The sequence below is a fragment of the Schistocerca americana genome, chromosome 1 (genome assembly GCF_021461395.2).
Source record: "Schistocerca americana isolate TAMUIC-IGC-003095 chromosome 1, iqSchAmer2.1, whole genome shotgun sequence".
NCBI classification, from domain to species: Eukaryota; Metazoa; Arthropoda; class Insecta; order Orthoptera; family Acrididae; genus Schistocerca; species Schistocerca americana.
The window spans coordinates 997,863,800-997,883,366 of NC_060119.1; the positions used below are offsets into that span (position 1 = coordinate 997,863,800).

The 19,567-nt window shown below is 41.7% G+C and overlaps 1 protein-coding gene across 1 annotated transcript in view; it reads left to right on the forward strand.

The window, feature by feature from the left end:
* Positions 1–5,543: 5,543 nt before the first annotated feature.
* Positions 5,544–19,567, forward strand: part of LOC124548682 (neurotrimin) — a gene marked incomplete at its 3' end in the record, with an annotated part of 1,196,053 nt that continues 1,182,029 nt past the window's right edge. Inside the window, exon 1 of the mRNA XM_047125186.1 lies at positions 5,544–5,647. Coding sequence (XP_046981142.1) covers positions 5,620–5,647 — 28 coding nt within the window. The remainder of the gene's footprint in view (positions 5,648–19,567) is intronic.

Below are 19,567 nucleotides of genomic sequence, written 5' to 3' on the forward strand. Positions count from 1 at the left end.
CTCGGGAATCAGCGCGTTAGATCGCGCGGCTAGCCGGGCGAGCAAACGTTACAGTACTTCTAATATCGTCATTACACGTAAACCACGGAGTCTGGAGACCTATCAGACTGTTTGCGGACAAAACTGTAGCCTACAGGAAAGCAATGTCGTTACGTGATCGTTAGGAAACGCAGAAGGAGCTGGACAACATTTCCACTCAATTAATGTGCTTTATAAGCGAATAAATACAAGAGAATGTTCATAACAAATAGAAATAAACTAATACATATGCATCATACAACGCAAGCTACCTAAGGTTGTGTGGCAGAGGGTACTGGTGATACCTCAAGTGATCCCTCCTACCCTGTTCCACTCACGAATGGAAGGATAATTGTCGGTAACCTTCTGTACTAGCTTTAATTTCTCGTATTTCCTATTCGTCGTCATTACGTGATATGAATGTGGGAGGAAGTAATATATTGTACGATTCTTCCTAGAAAGTGCTCTCTCGAAATTTCAATAGCGACGCACAACGCGTCTATTGTAACGTCTGACAATGGAGTTTGTTGCTCATCGCGGTAACGCTCTCTCACCAAGTAAACGTTCCCGTAACGAAACGCGCCGTTCTTCGTTGCATCCTCTCTACCTCTTCTGTGAGTCATACCGTCATACCTGGTAAGGGTCCATGGTTGATGAAAAATACTCCAGAATCGGTCGAACAAGTGCCTCGTATCCCACTTCTTTCATGGACGATCTACATTTCCTTAAGATTGTTCCCATTATTCTCAGTCCTCCATTTGCTTTTCCTACTGTTTACGGTAAGTGTCATCTGACAAAAAAAAAAAAATAATAATCATATGGCATTGTTGTCTGGGATATTCCATTCGGGTTCGGCCGCCAAGTGCAAGTCTCATTTAAGTCGGGGCCCAATTAAGGGGTCTACAACAAATGACAAATGAACCATACAGCAACGGCTTAGGTGTACGTTTGGCGTTGAACAAACTGTACTACTCAGTGTGCATAGGTGTACAGGTATGTCGTATCACATCGGAAGGGGAAAGTCGGTTTTTAATTGTCCTGACGCCAAAAACAGCATAAAAAGCATCAATTATAATCAAATAGAAGTATTAATTGCCGTGTGACTGGCGCAAAACATGTTCAGTACGCTGTCCACCGTTTGCTGCAACAAGTTGAAATCGAGAAACAGCATTTCCACAACTGATCGAAGTGTTTCTGAGGTCACGTTCAGAACGTGTTGCGCAATGCGTGCCTTCAGTGCAGCTAAGTCGACAAGCGTAACACTGAACACAACATCTTTCAGATAGCCCCGCAGCCAGAAGTCACACGGATTAAGGTCAGATGATCGGGACGGCAAAGGTGTAGGGAAATAGCGGCTAAAAATTCCATCATTTCCGAAATGACGATTCAGCAGCTGCTTAACCTGATTTTCAATATGCGAAAGTGCGCCATCTTGCATAAAAATGATCCCATCCGCACACCCAGGCTGTTGGAGAGCTGGAATGACGTGATTCCACAAAAAAAAAAAAACCGCTAATGGCGCTTATCAGTGACGGTACAGGTAACAGGACCTGTCTCTTCGAAAAAATGCAGCCCTATGATAAATGATGCCGAAAACCAGCTCTACACAATACCCTTCTCAGGATGAAGTGGTACTGGTTGATCTACGTTTGGGTTTTATGTAGCCCATATTCGACAATTCTGTGTACTGACATATCCCGTCAGATGAAAGTGGGCTTCGTCTGTCCGCAAAATCCTCCACGGCCAATCGCTGCCCACTTCCATGCGAGCAAGAAATTCCAAAGGAGGGAGGGGTCTCTCTTACTGGCAGGTTAACAGGAAGCAACCCGTGCACATGGGTAATTTGGAATGGATAGCAAAGAAGGACGTTTCATATGGTTTTACGCATCGTACTCACTGGTATATCCAATGGTCGGGCAATTCTCCGTGCACTACCTGTTTGCACACCACCACTCGTCTCCCCCTGCACTGCCGTGGCCACTGCTTCCGCTGACGTCGAATCAATTCGTTTCCTCCCTATACCAGGTTGCACACCAAAAGAACCCGTCTTTTCGCTTTTGCGAATCATTTTTCAGACCCTCGCAGTCATCGGACCAACGCCTTTTTTCAAACCATTCAGTGTCCGGAACATGTGCGCAGTCATCATTCTGGTGATACAGCTTTACAAACAGAGCGCGATCCTGCAGTCAAGGGGAACGTCGCAGACACAAAAGCAGGAAATGCCGTGTAGCCGGCGTGTTTATACCAATTCAATGTGTCGTGCGCATGACAGGTGTTTTCATTTACGTATTCTGACATATACAGCACCATCCTTCTATTCTTCTGCTATACGTCTTCCCCCTTCTCCGATAATATTCCGTTGCAATCTGACGTCACTCTGACCTGCGGTGTTATTTCTACAGCATTTTGAAATTTTAAACTTCATTATAATCACCCTGTAGATTAAATGGCTCCCTAATCACCAGCATATTACGAAAATTATAGACTTCATGCTACATACACAGTTATGGTACACAGAGTCTTTTACCTTAAACACAGCAGTCAATCTACGTTATTCTACGGTTGTCACATCATCTGACTTACACCTGTTATTATCTTTAAATACATTTATAAATTAAAATATTGTGAATGATTATGATGGCTGTATTTAGATGTTATGCAGACTTTCCAGAAACTTCATGGGCGGAATCTACTCACATGTAAAACTGCTTGGCACAATTGCATTGAAAAAAAAAAAAAGACTTCGAAATAGAAGTGCATTTGAGATTTAAAATACGCATTACTTCAGTGCCACGTTCATCACGTTTCTTCTTAGCCCCGTTAATTGCGCAATGGTAAACGCGTTTCTAGCAAGAGCTTCACGTTCATTTGTTAAGTAATAGACATTTGCAGGCTTGGCTTTTGCATGCTTCTGGCATCCCATACCTGAATCCCGAAGGTGCCCATCTTTCTTGTATACCAAGCATTGATACGAATATTCAGCAACTCCACACTTCCATTTTCTCAGTCAATACGTAAGGCACGTTCAGCCTTCCGGTACTCAATGTACGAAAACACTGAAATTCAGATATTTGCACAGTTTCTGCTCGTGAGCTCCATTCTGGAGCACCTACGTGAATATCCTCAAGTAATATGGTGGAAATAACACAAACTTTCAGAAAAAAACACGAGGGCTATTTTTTTTAATGTCCTATCGGTCACGAAGTTAAAACCACCTTAAGAATCCGATGAAGCTTTGCGTAGATGTGTTGCACAGTGTTATCTGTATGCTCGTAGATCGCATTACGTCGCACGTTTTAGTTCTGAGCGCACACTGAGCACGGAAATATACCCAGTACAACAGAGTCTTCCGCAAAGTGCGAAGTGTGTCCTATCATTTGATTTATTCATTTTGAGGGTTTCACCTTGATTTTATGCAGCCCACATAACTTAACTGTCATCGTGACAGAAAATTGAGGCAGTGATGCAGGAACTTTGAAACAGGACGCACAGACGTACACGATGCGGGTGGTCAGGGAATGCAGCAAATGTCAACCGATGATCTAATTCAATGAGTGGATCAAGGGATCGGAGAAAATCGTCTACGAACGGCAAATCTGAACAAGAGAAGAGGAACATTGTCATTAGGCATTGTCCTTCTTCATGGCAATGCTCTGCCACACACTGAAGCTGCATCAAAGATTTGGCGTTTTCGATGAGAAGTGTTTGATGACGCACCTTACAGCCCGGAACAGCATTTTGGCAGAGACGACGAGCTGCAGACCAGTGTAGAGAATTGTAGGGAAACGCTGACGACTATGACGAGAGTATTGAATATTTGGTACCATGTAACGACAAATGTCCAAGTCTGAGCTGCGACTACGCATAGATGTAGCTGGAAGGTGTAGCTACACTGGTGAGCCAAACAATTATGACTACCTACTTAATAGCTTATTTCTCCATCTTTGAAACGAAATACGCCACTGATTATGCGCATCGGGTACACGACAGCTTGTTGGTAGGTTTGTAGATGTATGTGGCATTAGGTATCTACGCACTGGTCATGTAATTTGCGAAAATAACGGGCCGCTGTTTTGCGTATGTGGTGATGGCGCTCGATGGCGACCCAGATGGGTTCCACACGATTTACATCAGGCGAATTTGGTCGCCGAGATATCAACATGAGTTCAGTATATTGTCCCTCAAACCACTCTAGCACGGTTCTGGCTTCGAAGGTGGACAATTGTGCCGTTGAAAGATGACATCGCCGTCGAGGGAGACATCAAGCATGAAGGATTGCAGATGGTTGGCAGGTGACAGCGTGTCTTCGATTACAACCAAAGGTCCTATCGAAGAGCAAGAGAATGTTCCCCGTAACATAATACAGCTCCCAACATCAGTGGCGTGCAGGACTTTTCGAGCCGCCGTACATCTCGATGACGGCATTTGTGGAGACGACCACCAACCAGTGTAGCAAAAAATGTGATTCACTCGAAGAGCCAACATGTTCGCTACGATGATCCCTCGTCTATGTCTGCCCCACTTACATTCTTTTGTTGCTGTGTCACGTTCTCGCTCCGCCACCAGGCAGCATCCAACGGTGCGATGGGCAGTGGTCACATTGTTTTGGCTTATCAAGTGTGTAAGTTGCAAATATAACATTTTTGATTTCCACTGTGGTTTCCAATATTGCGAACGATGACAAATACAAAAAAGAATAAATTAGCCTTTGTACAGTTTTTACATGCTCATTAGTTTCTTGCTCACTATGTAGTACCTACACTGAACAGAGCAATGCAATTAGGGTAATACATTTAGTGCTCTGTATCGCGTCTGCGGAAGTATTCGCCTTAAATTTCCCTCTACAATATTGTAGATTATGTATGCTATGGATTGAAAAGTGAAATGTGCTAAAAGCATTGAGAGCAGCCAAACTACACAATTAAGACATTAACATTAAAAAAAGTGATGCTGAAATTCGTTGCTGTAAATACAGCATTCAGACAGACTGGTATAGAGTACACAAGTGTCTGAGTTGCGGGAATTTTGCTCTGCCAATGAATTTTAACGCAAGGTCAAAACCTAAAGGAAGAACTTAGAGAAAGTATGATTCAGAACACACACTGGACCAGAAATGTTGTGGATAGATCCGTTGACGACAGTCTCCTCCTAGTTTATTCCTGGCACTGTGTTTTAAAATAATTTCTGCCAAGAAACTTACATCTGTACCTTGATTCCAGAACGTGATGCGCTGTGCTCCAAAGTTTAAGCAGAATTCTATTTCGAGACGATATGACAGAGAGAAAAGAACAAGCTCACAAAAGGAGAATAGTGTTGAAACTAGGCTACCATAACCCTCAGGCACTGAGAGTAACTGGTTGTAAGTGCACAGTGACAACCTTTAATTGAGATTCTATCGCCGCTTTCTGCTTTCCATGGAGTAGTGTAACTGTTGTCTTATCCCGAATTGAGCCTCACGACCTCCAATCCTCATTCTGCATGCCGCGCTGAGTTGTTTACGTCGGCCTCTGTCTGATACGGAGCGGCTTCCCAAATAGCTGGTCAGTTCAGCTTCCGCCTGACTGCATCGCACGTGGAAGTGTGCCGCGCGTCGACGTGGAGATGCTTGCGACCATCTTTCTGTTATTCGGTGAGTGTTCAAGCGTGGCACGCAAGATTTCTACTTGTACAGGTTGATCCAGAGCTCCACCGACAAACATTCAGAGGTTTTTCTGCGATACATTCTGAGTATTTTGGCGCCATGGACCCACGGACTTCAGTGGCTCGTAAGTGAGTAATAATGTGACAGTAGTTTGTGCGGTTTGTTACCGCAGTCACACTTGGTTTTGTGAAAATGCCTTCAGAATAGTGAAGAGGAATGTAATATGCAATACCAAAGTAATAATCCTCAGACGGAACATTGTACTGTGACGGGTTTGCCGTCGCTGCGCCAACGGCTGAACATAGCTTCATTGTGCCGCTCTTACGCTACATTCAGTGAAACCACGCACAAGATGCATATCGGCCAACTCTTCATCTATAAACCTATCCACACAGCAGTGCATCCCAGTTAACGAAAAAGCAGACCCAAGACATAACTGAACAGGACTGAATGGAAGTTTTAAGGCAAATATTGGTCCTACTGGTGTTAACAGCAGATAACGTAATCGAATGGAAATAAGACACACAGTGCATATTGCGACACTTGCATATTGTGCACTGTTTGCAGCGCAATACAGTTACAAAGCTAACTGTGGCACGAAACCAAACGCAATTCAATATCTCTGTTACGAGCCGCCGCAGAATGTGGATGCCCTATAAAAAAAAAATTGACGATGTATCGCCGGCTGGTGTGGCCGTGCGGTTCTAGGCGCTTCAGTCTGGAGACGCGTGGCCGCTACGGTCGCAGGTTCGAATCCTGCTTCGGGCATGGATGTGTGTGATGTTCTTACGTTAGTTAGGTTTAAGTAGTTCTAAGTTCTAGGGGACTGATGACCACAGATGTTAAGTCCCATAGTGCTCAGAGCCATTTGAACCATTTTGATGATGTATCCCTGAACAACTTATGAAAGTATGTCGATGGAGTTCTGATTCACCCTGTATACTTCTACACAAACACAACCTGAGACTTCTCGTATTCAAAGAGCTGTTGTTGTTGTTGTTGTGGTCTTCAGTTCTGAGACTGGTTTGATGCAGCTCTCCATGCTACTCTATCCTGTGCAAGCTTCTTCATTTCCCAGTACCTACCGCAACCTACATCCTTCTGAATCTGCTTAGTGTATTCATTTCGTGGTCTCCCTCTACGATTTTTACCCTCCACGCTGCCCTCCAATACTAAATTGGTGATCCCTTGATGCCTCAGCACATGTACTACCAACCGATCCCTTCTTCTTGTCAAGTTGTGCCACAAACTTCTCTTCTCTTCAATCCTATTCAATACTTCCTCATTAGTTATGTGATCTACCCGTCTAATCTTCAGCATTCTTCTGTAGCACCACATTTCAAAAGCTTATATTCTCTTCTTATCCAAACTATTTATCGTCCATGTTTCACTTCCATACATGGCTACACTCCATACAAATACTTTCAAAAATGACTTCCTGACACTTAAGTCTGTACTCGATGTTAACAAATTTCTCTTCTTCAAAAACGCTTTCTTTGCCATTGCCAGTCTACATTTTATATCCTCTCTACTTCGACCGTTATCACTTATTTTGCTTCCCAAATAGAAAAACTCCTTTACTACTTTAAGTGTCTCATTTGCTATCTAATTCCCTCAGCATCACCCGACTTAATTAAACTACATTCCATTATCCTAGTTTTGCTTTTGTTGATGTTAATCTTATATCCTCCTTTCAAGAGGCTATCCATTCCGTTCATCTGCTCTTCCAAGTCCTTTGCTGTCTCTGACAGAATTACAATGTCATCGGCAAACCTCAAAGTTTTTATTTCTTCTCCATGGATTTTAATGCCTACTCCGAATTTTTCTTTTGTTTCCTTCACTGCTTGCTCAATATACAGATTGAATAACATCGGGGAGAGGCTACAATCCTGTCTCACTCCTTTCCCAACCACTGCTTCCCTTTCATGTCCCTCGACTCTTATAACTGCCATCTGGTTTCCGTACAAATTGTAAATAGCCTTTCGCTCCCTGTATTTTACCCCTGCCACCTTCAGAATTTGAAAGAGAGTATTCCAGTCAACATTGTCAAAAGCTTTCTCTAAGTCTACAAATGCTAGAAACTTAGGTTTGCCCTTCCTTAATCTAGCTTCTAAGATACGTCGTAGCGTCAGTATTGCCTCACGTGTTCCAACATTTCTACGGAATCCAAACTGATCGTCCCCGAGGTCGGCTTCTACTAGTTTTTCCATTCGTCTGTAAAGAATTAGCGTTAGTATTTTGCAGCTGTGACTTATTAAACTGATAATTCGGTAAATTTCACATCTGTCAACACCTGCTTTCTTTGGGATTGGAATTGTTATATTCTTCTTGAAGTCTGAGGGTATTTCGCCTGTTTCATACGTCTTGCTCACCATGTGGTAGAGTTTTGTCAATACTGGCTCTCCCAAGGCCGTCAGTACTTCTAATGGAATGTTGTCTACTTCGGGGGCCTTGTTTCGACTCAGGTCTTTCAGTGCTGTGTCAAACTCTTCACGTAGTATCGTATCTCCCATTTCATTTTCATCTACATCCTCTTCCATTTCCATAATATTGTCCTCAAGTACATCGCCCTTGTATAGACCCTCTATATATTCCTTCCACCTTTCTGCTTTCCCTTCTTTGCTCAGAACTGGGTTTCCATCTGAGAGCTTGATATTCATGCAAGTGGTTCTCTTAACTCTTAAGGTCTCTTTAATTTTCCTGTAGGCAGTATCTACCTTACCCCTAGTGAGATAAGCCTCTACATCCTTACATTTGTCCTCTAGCCATCCCTGCTTAGCCATTTTGCGCTTCCTGTCGATCTCATTTTTGAGACGTTTGTATTCTTTCTTGCCTGCTTCATTTACTGATTTTCATATTTTTTTCTTTCATCAATTAAATTCAATATTTCTTCTGTTACCCAAGGATTTCTACTAGCCCTCGTCTTTTTACCTACTTGATCCTCTGCTGCCTTCACTACTTCCTCCCTCAGAGCTACCCATTCTTCTTCTGCTTTATTTCTTTCCCCCATTCCTGTCAATTGTTCCCTTATGCTCTCCCTGAAACTCTGGACAACCTCTGGTTCTTTCAGTTTATCCAGGTCTCATCTCCTTAAATTCCCACCTTTTTACAGTTTCCTCAGTTTTAACCTACAGATCGTAACCAATAGATTGTGGTCAGAGTCCACATCTACCCCTGGAAATGTCTTACAATTTAAAACTTGGTTCTTCAATCTCTGTCTTACTATTATATAATCTAGCTGAAACATGTCAGTATCTCCAGGCTTCTTCGTCATCTGCAGAGCTAGTTGGCATATAAACTTGCACTACTGTAGTAGGCGTGGGCTTCGAATCTATCTTTGCCACAATAATGTGTTCACTATGCTGTTTGTAGTAGCTTACCCGCATTCCTATTTTCCTATTCATTATTAAACCTACTACTGCGTTACCCCTATTTGATTTTGTGTATATAACCCTGTAGTCACCTGACCAGAAGTCTTGTTCCTTCTGCCCCCGAACTTCACTAATTTCCACTATATCTAACTTTAACCTATCCATTTCCCTTAATAAATTTTCGAACCTACCTGCCCGATTAAGGGATCTGACATTCCACGCTCCGATCCGTAGAACGCCAGTTTTCTTTCTCCTGATAACGACATCGTCTTGAGTAGTCCCCGCCCGGAGATTTTACCTCCGGAATATTTTACCCAAGAGGACGCCATCATCATTTAACCATACAGTAAAGCTGCATGCCCTCGTGAAAAATTACAGCCGTAGTTTCCCCTGGTTTTCAGCCGTTCGCAGTACCAGCACAGCAAGGCCGTTTTGGTTAGTGTTACAAGGACAGATCAGTCAAGCATCCAGACTGTGGCCCTTGCAACTACTGAAAAGGCTGCTGCCCCTCTTCAGGTACCACACGTTTGTCTGGCCTCTCAACAGATACCCCTCCGTTGTGGTTGCACCTACGGTACGGCTATCTGTATCACTAAGGCATGCAAGCCTCCCCACCAACGGCAAGGTCCTTGGTTCATGGGGAGGGAGGTGGGATTCAAAGAGTAATCTCTTTAAAATTAAGTGAATATGTGTGACAGAACGTCTCGAATAAATCAATTATGAGTTCAATTTTCATCTTCCAGGGTGTAAAGACTAACAGATGAGATTAGCACGAAATGCACTGACCAGTCAGTGTACGACAGGATTTAATTATTTATGCATTGTGTGAATAGGTAAAGACTAGTACTAAATGCCCATACTGCCCAATAGGTGTTACGACTCCATCCGACTTACCTTTCTTAACACGTAGAACTGGCGTCGAATACTGTCTTCTAAATGGTTAGTTAGTTCCATGTTCCTAATGTTATTTGAACGATTGTTTTATGGGAATGATGTGGAACGAGTTAGTTTAAGAGATATTACCATGAGTAGTGTTAACATTAATGTACAAATCATCACAAAATTTTGAACATGGCTGCACGTTCCGGGACCGTGAATAGGTATAATTGAAAGAAAACAGTCCTCCGTCACTATTTTTAACGAATTAACCGGGTTTCGACACTGCTAGGAGTGTCTCCCTCAGAATTTAAAACAAAGAAAGGTCTATGACATGGTCACAAAATTATGACTAAAAACATATGATACAGGGTATAAGTACGACTCCATCCGACCTCCCTTTCTTAACAAGTAGAACTGGCGTGTAATACTGTCTTCTAAATGGTTAGTTAGTTACATGTTCCAAAGGCTGCAACCTGTAACCACGCAAGTAACGAGCTGCCCTTAGTGGCTCTCCACCACAATTTTTTATCTTAAATTTCTTTGTGACTAATGCCCTTTTGGCATATTTAATATTTTATAAATGACATATAAGTACTGCCAATCTTTCACTATGATTCTGTATTTATACACTGTATCATACGTTTTTAGTCATAATTCTGTGACCATGTTATAGACCTTTCTTTGATTTAAATTCTGAGGAAGACACTCCTAGCACTTTCGAAACCCGGTTAATTCGTCAAAAATAGTGACCGAGGGCTGTTTTCTTTCAATTATAACAAATTATCATTTTATTCCTAGTCATACATCTACACTGAAAAACAAGATTTTTTAAATGTACTGGCTGCCAGTTTTTACTTAGAAATTCGTCCATAAAATACAAGAAGTTATCTAGAAAAAATTATTTCGTACGACATTATTGAGTGTAAATATGTAAAATACGTCAGGAGGCTGCTAAGTTTGTTTTCAAGATTAGCAATTATACGAAGAGAAAAAGTAGTTAAGCTTAAGGAATCTCAGTAATATGCTTCTTCCAGTTCAAGTTTTCATCAATATGTACACACAAACAATTGAAGCATTCTGCCCTACTTACTGACTTCTGTTCATGTTCTACGTCGGTTGTTGGTATGTCTATACTTGTACAAAAGTGAATTTTATGTGTTTTCTTCAAAATTTGGGAACAGCCCATTTTCAGAGAATCACTTAATAATTCTTTAAAAAATACTATTTACTTACTCTTCTGTTGCTTTCTCTCTGGTGGAAATTATTATAAAACTAGTATCGTCAACAAAATGTACCAATTATTTTTGTTGAGTATTCAGTGGAAAATCATTCACGTGTATAAGGAATATGAGTGGACCCAACATTGAAGCCTATGGGACTCTATTTGTGATTTTTAGCCCAGTCACTAAAATTTCCTACCCTTCCGACATTGTCTGAATTATTTTGCATTCTGTTTGTCAAGTATTATTCAAACCAGCTGTTCGTGAAGCTACCAATTCCCTAAAACTTGTGTGTTTTTCGAGAGAATCGTGATCTACACAATCGTAGAACTTGGAGAAATCACACAAAATATCAACAAGAGATATATTATTATTTAAGGCTTGCACCTATCTGCAATCCAAAGTGTGGTACGCTAAGAAACTTATTTCCACTTAAGTGAGAGACTACTTTTTCAAATACGTATTTTCGAGAAGGATATCAGTAAGGAAACTGGACGATAACTATTTAAGTCTGTCTTGTCTCCTTTCTTATGAAATGGCTTAATAATTGCATACTTTAGCCTGTCTTGAAAAATTCCTTGTGCTAGTGATGCATTGCTTATATCACGAAGGACATTACTTATTAAATTGTAAGAATTTTTCAGGAATTTGTCTGAAATACCACCAACCCCACAAGAGATTTCTAAAGAATTTCTACAGTTATATTAATTTCAGTGAATGATGTTGGTTCTACTTCTAGTTGCTTAATGTTTCGTGGAGTGGCATTTTTAATATAGTCTCTTGATTCTTCATCTGAACCATTTAATCCTATATTTGTTATTACGTTTAGAAAGTGATTATTAAAAGTACCTCCAACTTGTGAACTGTCAGTCACAAAATTGTCATTTAGTTTAATGGTAATGGAATCTTGTACACTGACTAGCTGTCCTGTCCCCCATTTGACAATGTCCCATATAGTTTTAATCTTATTATATGCATTATTTATTTCTGTCAGAGCGAGCATACTTGTGGACATTTTAATGACTTTCCTTAAAATACTACAGTACTTTTGGTAGTATGCAGGTAATGTCGGATCTTGACTTACTCTGGCATTTACATAAACTTCCCTCTTCCTCTTACACGATATTTTAATTCCCTTAGTTATCCGTAGCTTACTAAACTTTTTATGAATCTTTTGGATAATTTTTTAAGAAAACAACTTTCAAATCTTGAGAGATCTTCAGTCTCGAATAAACTGTAATTGATACAAGCACCTGTTTCTACATATACCTCCTCCCATACCATTTCTCTTAGCTTACTCTTAAAACAGTGTATCCGGTTCTCATTAAGAAGCCTCACTGGTTTGTATGGACCTGTCACAAGGATGTAACGCGACACGCTGTGTATTTTCATTAATTGTGCATTATGATCAGATTGCGTACACATTAATTGTTTCAGCTTGAGCACTGTCTATGAAAACGTTATGAATCAGTGTCCTACTATTTTGCTGCATACGAGCTGTGAAATTGACTACCAAATTAGATTTAAACACCCAAACACTAATTCTAATTCATTTTTCCATCGATATATTTAAGAAATATTCAGTGAAATATCCGCAATATACTGTTTCCTTCTACGTGACACGAAGCTCAATAATGCATCAAAATTTCTCGTAAATAGCTGAAAGTTTCCTATAGGATATCTATAGAGTGTTACAGTTACTAGAGAAGTATTCTACAGTAACAACTCACAAACATATGTTTCTAAGTTCTGATCAACACAAAAAAATTTTGTTTCCTTACTTTTGACTTTACATCCAACTTTTACACATGTTGAAACTCTTCCTTTTTCCAATTTAAGTCTGCACGAGAATGATGCAAGTCTATAGTCCTTGAAATTTAACTTCTCCATCCCTGTAGTTACGTGTTGCTCAGAGAGGCAAAGAACACCTATCCACTCAGAATCTTCCACATCTCTAGGCGCACAATAAGCTCATCTGTCTTGTTTTTCAATCTTCCAATGTTCTATTGAAACAAATTAAATTTATTTTTCGGGGAGCTATTACAGGTATTATGGTCTTGTACTACTCTGATTTCTTTCAATACTGTCTGCCTGTAACGTGACTCTAACTTGAAAAATATGCCCCTTTGATGTCAGCTATCTTAGCAACTATCACACCGACTTTGTCTTCAGTACTTGTGACTCCCATTACACTATCTGCAACCACTAGACCTTTACCCCGACCTTGCTAATCTTCCACTCTATGCTCCAAATTTATTTAGCGCTGAAAAGTAGGATACCGCCTCCATGCACCAGCATGTCAAATTATTTGGGGACAAGTCTTCCTAACAAATAATTTAAAAATTAATAGCGTTTTCATTACTTCATTTGACAGTATTATTAACAAATTGTACTCACTGTAAAAATTGTCGCCAAATTAAAACCGTTATTTATTTTAATTTTCAGTATAGTAACCCATCAATTTTTCGCACTACTCATACAGATTTAGTAGTGCCTTAGCTTTTGCATCTGTCTTTGTTCGTTTCGGGTACTTAAATCTACTCTGCCTATCTACTATGCTGGAATTAATTCTGATGCACTTTATGGAAAACAGATGGGGACTCCTATGTGTTGCTGTTATCGTTTTCTGTCGGATGATTGGTTTGATTGAACTCTCCACGCTACTCTCTTCGATGCAAGTCTCGTCGTTTCTGCACAAATACAACAACGAACATCCATTTCAATCTGTTTTTAAAGATCTCAGAATGTGACTTAACAGCACATTCCCAAATCTTCTGACGTCTTTTTGTCCGAATTTCCATTGCCTGATTACATTTTACGTCCTCTCTATTTTCGCCACCATCTGCCTGGAAATAGGAAAACTCACAGTAATTTAGTTTCTCATTTATTAGTTTAACTCCATCGTATATTTGATTCGACTACATTCCATTACCCGAGTATTACTTTTGTCGTTGCTCATCTAATTACAACTTTTATTTCCATCCAACTGCTCTTCTTTACCTCGTCTCAGGATGACAATATCGTCAACAAACCTCAATGTCTTTATTTGTTCATGCTGCGTTCCTTCTATAAATATGTCAAGTTTTCTCTACTGCTCGCTAAATGAACAGTAGGATTAATAAAGTGAATAGGACTTAAATCTGTGTCACTCACTTCTCAACCAGATCTTCGACTCTTATAACGGCAGCCTGGTTTCTATGGAACGCGTAAACAAATTTTCGACTCTTGTATTTTATCCCTGCTACCTTCTGAATTACGAAGAATATACTCCAGTCACCATCGTCAAAAGGTTGCTCTAAATATAGAAATGCTATGAACGTGGGTTTGCGTTTCTTAAACTTACCTTCTAACACAAAACGTAGCGTTATTATTTTTGTCACTCGTTTTCTACGTTTATCCAAAACCCCGGACTTCCCGAGGTCGTCTTCGGCCAATTCTTTGTTTTTGTATTCCATTTTTCTGTAAATAATTGTGTGTTTATGGAAGCATAACTTACTAATCTGATAAATCGGTAATATTTACACTTTGCAGCATCTGCCTTCCTTAATACTGAAATTCTCCACATCTGCATCAGACTCCAAAAGCCACCTGACGATGTTTGGGGGATGGTAGTTCTGGTTCCACTCAATATTCCCTTCCCCTTTTCTGCTCAGCAATGGGCGCGGAAGAATGACTGTCATTCAACCTCTGTACTGGCTCTAATTTCTCACATTTTCTGGTTGTCATAATTTCGCAAGATGTGTGGGGGAGGAAGTGATCTGTTGTAACACTCTTTCCGGAAAGTGCTCTCTCGAAATTTCAAGAGTAAACCTCTCCGTGATGCACAACGCCTCTCTTGTAGCGTCTGCGACTGGAGTTTGCTGGGCATCTCGGTAACGCTCTCGCGTCGACTAAACGATCCCTCGACGAAACGTCGCTCTTCGTTGGATCTTCACTATTTCTTCTATTAGTCCTTCATAGTACGGATCCCAGATGGAAGAACAGTGCTCAAGAATTGGTCGAACAAGAGCCCTGTATGCCATTTCCTTCGTGGATAAGTTATATTTCTTTTAGATCTTGCCTATAAATCTCAGTCTGTTTGCTTTTCTTACTGTTTGCTTTATGTGGATATTCCACTTAAGGTCGCTCTGAATAGTTATTCCTAAATTCTTACGACAGATATTGTTTCCAGGAATTTGTCTTCAATAGTCTAGTTGTGCAGTAGTGGAGTTCCTTTTCCATGTATGCGCAATGTGTTACATTTATTTACGTTCAAGGTCAACTGACATAACCTGTACCATTGATTAATCATTTGCAGGTTATTCTGCATATCGATATTGTCCTCTGACCTTGCTATAGTCGCATTTGCGAAGAATAATAAAGCGCTTCCAAAGCTTGCTACTAATCATTTAAATACACTGTAAACAGTAATGGTCCTATCATACTTCTTTAGTGCACTCGGAAAATTATAATTACATCTGTCGATTTTGTTTCTTTAAGGGCGACGTGCTGAGTTCTATCTACAACGAAGTCTTGAGTGTAGTCACAGATTTGGTCCAACACTAGGTAAGCTCGTATTATATTTTCAGTATACGGAAGTGAGGGTCGGTGTCAGTTGTGTTCCTGAAGACATGGAACACGGCATCAAATTAAGCGCCTTTGTCTAAGGTGTTACCGATCTTATGGAAGAACAAAGCGAGTTGAGTCTCGCAAGATCTCTGTTTGCGAAATCCATGTTCATCTTTATAGAGGAGATTTTCGTTGATCAGCGACCTATGATAATCTACTACAAGGGGAGGAAGTTCTTTCGCATAATCTTTATAGAATACTATAAACCCTCATATGGTCCTGATGCTTTCCACTACTAATCGACTGTAGTTGAATTATTATTCATATTGATGTCTGAGTATATTACACCTCGCTCACATACAATTATCAGCCATACCTGTATGGCCAGTACCTACACTGAGGCTGAATACCTCATGTTACTGTTGAGGGAATGTGATGCGGAAAGGAAAGTTTACAAACGGAGCAGACGCAAATGGCGAGTCCCTGTAGCACGACGCGACCCGCAGAAGGGGAAGCGACTTTAACAAAGACTGCACCTCGGAACGAGCATCCCGAAAACGGCAAAGCGGACAGGCTGTTCTGCGCTACTGTCTCGAAGATCTATAGAAAGTGGTTGGAGGACGGTGAAATCACGTAAAGGCGACAAGGTGTTCGACGTCTACGCTTTGTCATAGGACTTGGTGGTCGGAGGCTGGTCAACTCTGTAAATCTTATTAGGCGTCAATCCGTGGCATATCTGATGACAGAGCTGAATGCTAGTGCAGGCCAAAGTGTTTCGGCGCGTACCGTTCAGGGCACATAGGTGAACACGGTGCTCCGCAGCAAACACTTTTTCTCACTTATCACAACGACGCCGTCAATTAAGATGTCAATGGACACTGTATTATCGAATTTGGGCCGTGTATCAATGGAAAGATACACCAATGGAAACGTTTCTTGTTACAACAGATCGTTGGTCGTGTCCGATTCTACGACACCCAGGCGAACACCTGTTCGAAACATTCACTGGGTCACGGACGCAGGCCGGTGGGGCCAGTATTATGCTACGTGGGACATTCATCTGGGCTTCCATGTCACCCGTCGACAGCTGTGGACTGTATGAATACTAACGACCATCAAATGAATCGTTTCGTGCTTGGTGACTTCCCCGAAAACTATGGTATTTTCCAAGACAATGAATGTTTTGTCACAAGGCCATAATTGTGCTACAATGGTTTTATGAGCAAGAATAGTTAACTCACGTTGATATCTTAGCAACCAGATTAGTATTATCTCAACCCGATGGGACATCTGGGACATTATCGGGTGCCAGCGTTTCCCTTGCTTAGTCCTTGTATATATTCCCTGCACTTTTAAGATTTCTAGTTATTACTTGGTACTGGCTTACCATCTGAGCTCTTCATATTCATAGAGCTCATCCTATTTTTCCTACTAGCCCGTAATTTCGGGGAAATGAGTGACCTGCACATAAACATCGGGACACCTACCAAGGACTTCTCGAGTCCATGACACGCAGAATCCTCGTTGCATTGCAGGCCAGTAAGCAGGTACTGTTCCGTCTCATCAATGTGTCTTGTGTACCAAGTAGAGCAGTTTTCCAAGTGACTGTATACTCTGGGCTGTATACTCGTGGATGTTTATACTGAAACCAATTATATGGGGAAATACATCCGAATTATTCACCGTCTAGCTGTTGACCATTATTTCTCGTTCAACTCAGTCTCTCATTGGGAGGTTTATCTTCAGTGACATGACATTTACGTTAGTGAGTTACCTCATAGTTTTTTCTAGTATTTTCACCCCATCTTGACGTATTAAGTAAATCACGGTGCCATTGAACACGAAATTTAAGTTTGTACGAGTTCCTATTTATTTCACCAAAACATTATTGCTTTTGACATTAATATTCCTTACATTTACACTGATCAGCCAAAAGAGTATGACCACTTGCTTAGGCCGCGCGGAGTGGCCACGCAGTTTGAGGGGGCATGCCACGGATTGCGCAGGCCCTCCCGCCGGCTGTTCGTGTACTCCCTCGGGCATGAGTGCGTGTGTTGTTCTTAGCTTAAGTTAGTTTACGTTAGAACCGATGACCTCAGCAGTTGGGTCCAGTAGGAATTCACACACACACACACACACACACACACACACACACACACACACACACACACCTGCTTAATAGCTTGTTGGTCCGTCTTTGGAACGAAATACATCACTGATTGTGCGTATCAGGGATGCGACAGTTTGTTGGTAAGTTGGTGGAGGTATGTGGCATTAGATGTCTACGCATAGTTCACGTAATTAGTGAAAGTATCGAGCAACTGATTCGTGTATGTAATGATGGTGCTCGAGAGCTGCTCATATGGATTCAATGGGAGCAGGCGACTTTGGTCGCCGAGACATCAACTTGAGTTCGCTATGATGCTTCCCAAGCCTTTGTAGCACAGTTCTGGTTCCCAGACACGGGCCGTGATACTGCTGAAAGATGAAATCACCGTCTGGAAAGGCCTCAAGCATGAAGGGATGCAGGTGGTTCACAACTGTCAGTGTATCTTGGATTATCACCATGGGTCCAACCACAGGTCCAACCATAGGTCCAACCACAGGTCCAACGAAAGCGCAGAAGGACTGCTCCCATCAGTCAGCGACCGTAGTCTGATGCACGTTTCGAGCGGCCGTTCACCTTGATGACGGCGTTTGTGGAGACGAAGATCGACCTAACGTTGCAAAAATATGGTTCACGCGAAGAGCCAAAACATTTCCGTTGATCGATTGTTAAATCACGACGGTCCCGTGTCCACTGCAATCGTAATTGACGATGTCGTTGGGTCCACATGTGAACAAGCAGAGGTGGTCTGCTGCAGAGCTCCACGTTCAACGATGTACGATTAACGGCGTGCACCGAAACAATTGCGCAGGTACCAGCATTGTGGCCTTTCGGCAGAGATGCCACAGATCGCCATCTACCCTACCTTACAGAGCAGACAAGCCTCCGAAGCCCAAGAGTCATGCACGTCCAGGCATTTGGCGCCTAGTGGTAGTTTCACTTTCCTTCTACCTCTTTCCGTCGATGTTCACGATATTACCGCGAGAACATTCCACTTATTTCGTCGTTTTGGAGATACTAGTTTGCAGACTCTACGTAATAATAACCTGCCCTTTGGCAAAGTCACCAATCTCAATGGATTTCCCTGTTTGCAACCAATATCTTCACTTGGTTGATCCCCCGGCCGTGTCTACTCCGCTTACACACGTTTTTTATCGCGTCCCGTCCCCGCAATGGCACCAAGCGGCATCCAATGTGTCGGTGGATGTGGTCACAATGTTTTGGTTTATCAGTGTAGATCTAGTTGGTAACGTTTAATAAACAGGGTGATTACAATTAAATTCAGACGTATGGGTACCCAACTTTATAGGAATGATGTGCACTGCAGAATTTGCATTGCTAGTAGTGCTAATGTTATAACATGCCATTAGGGGCTGGTACTGGTGCAGTGGCGTAGGTCTGAAATACAAGCATCAATGTGTATTACAGTTTCAGGCTGTCAACGTAAGTCTGGACAAGGTGAGCTGTGATTTACTCGTAAAGTTGTTTATCAACACAACAGCAATGTGTTGCCGCTCTTCGCGAGTTTCGATGGGGCAAAAGACTACGGAGAGGTCCTGTTTCCTACCGGGATTGAAGAACATGATTAACAAGAACAAATTATCTGGCGATTTGAGAATTATTCCTGATTGAAACGGACCGCCAGTTGCGCCACAAATTGTTGTAGAATTTACTGTTGGCATGGCTGAGAAAGCTGGACGCAATATGCGATATTCAAGGAGCCCACGAGCTGTGTCACGACAACTGTACAATCCATGGTCACCGCTCGAAAAGTGCTGCGAAC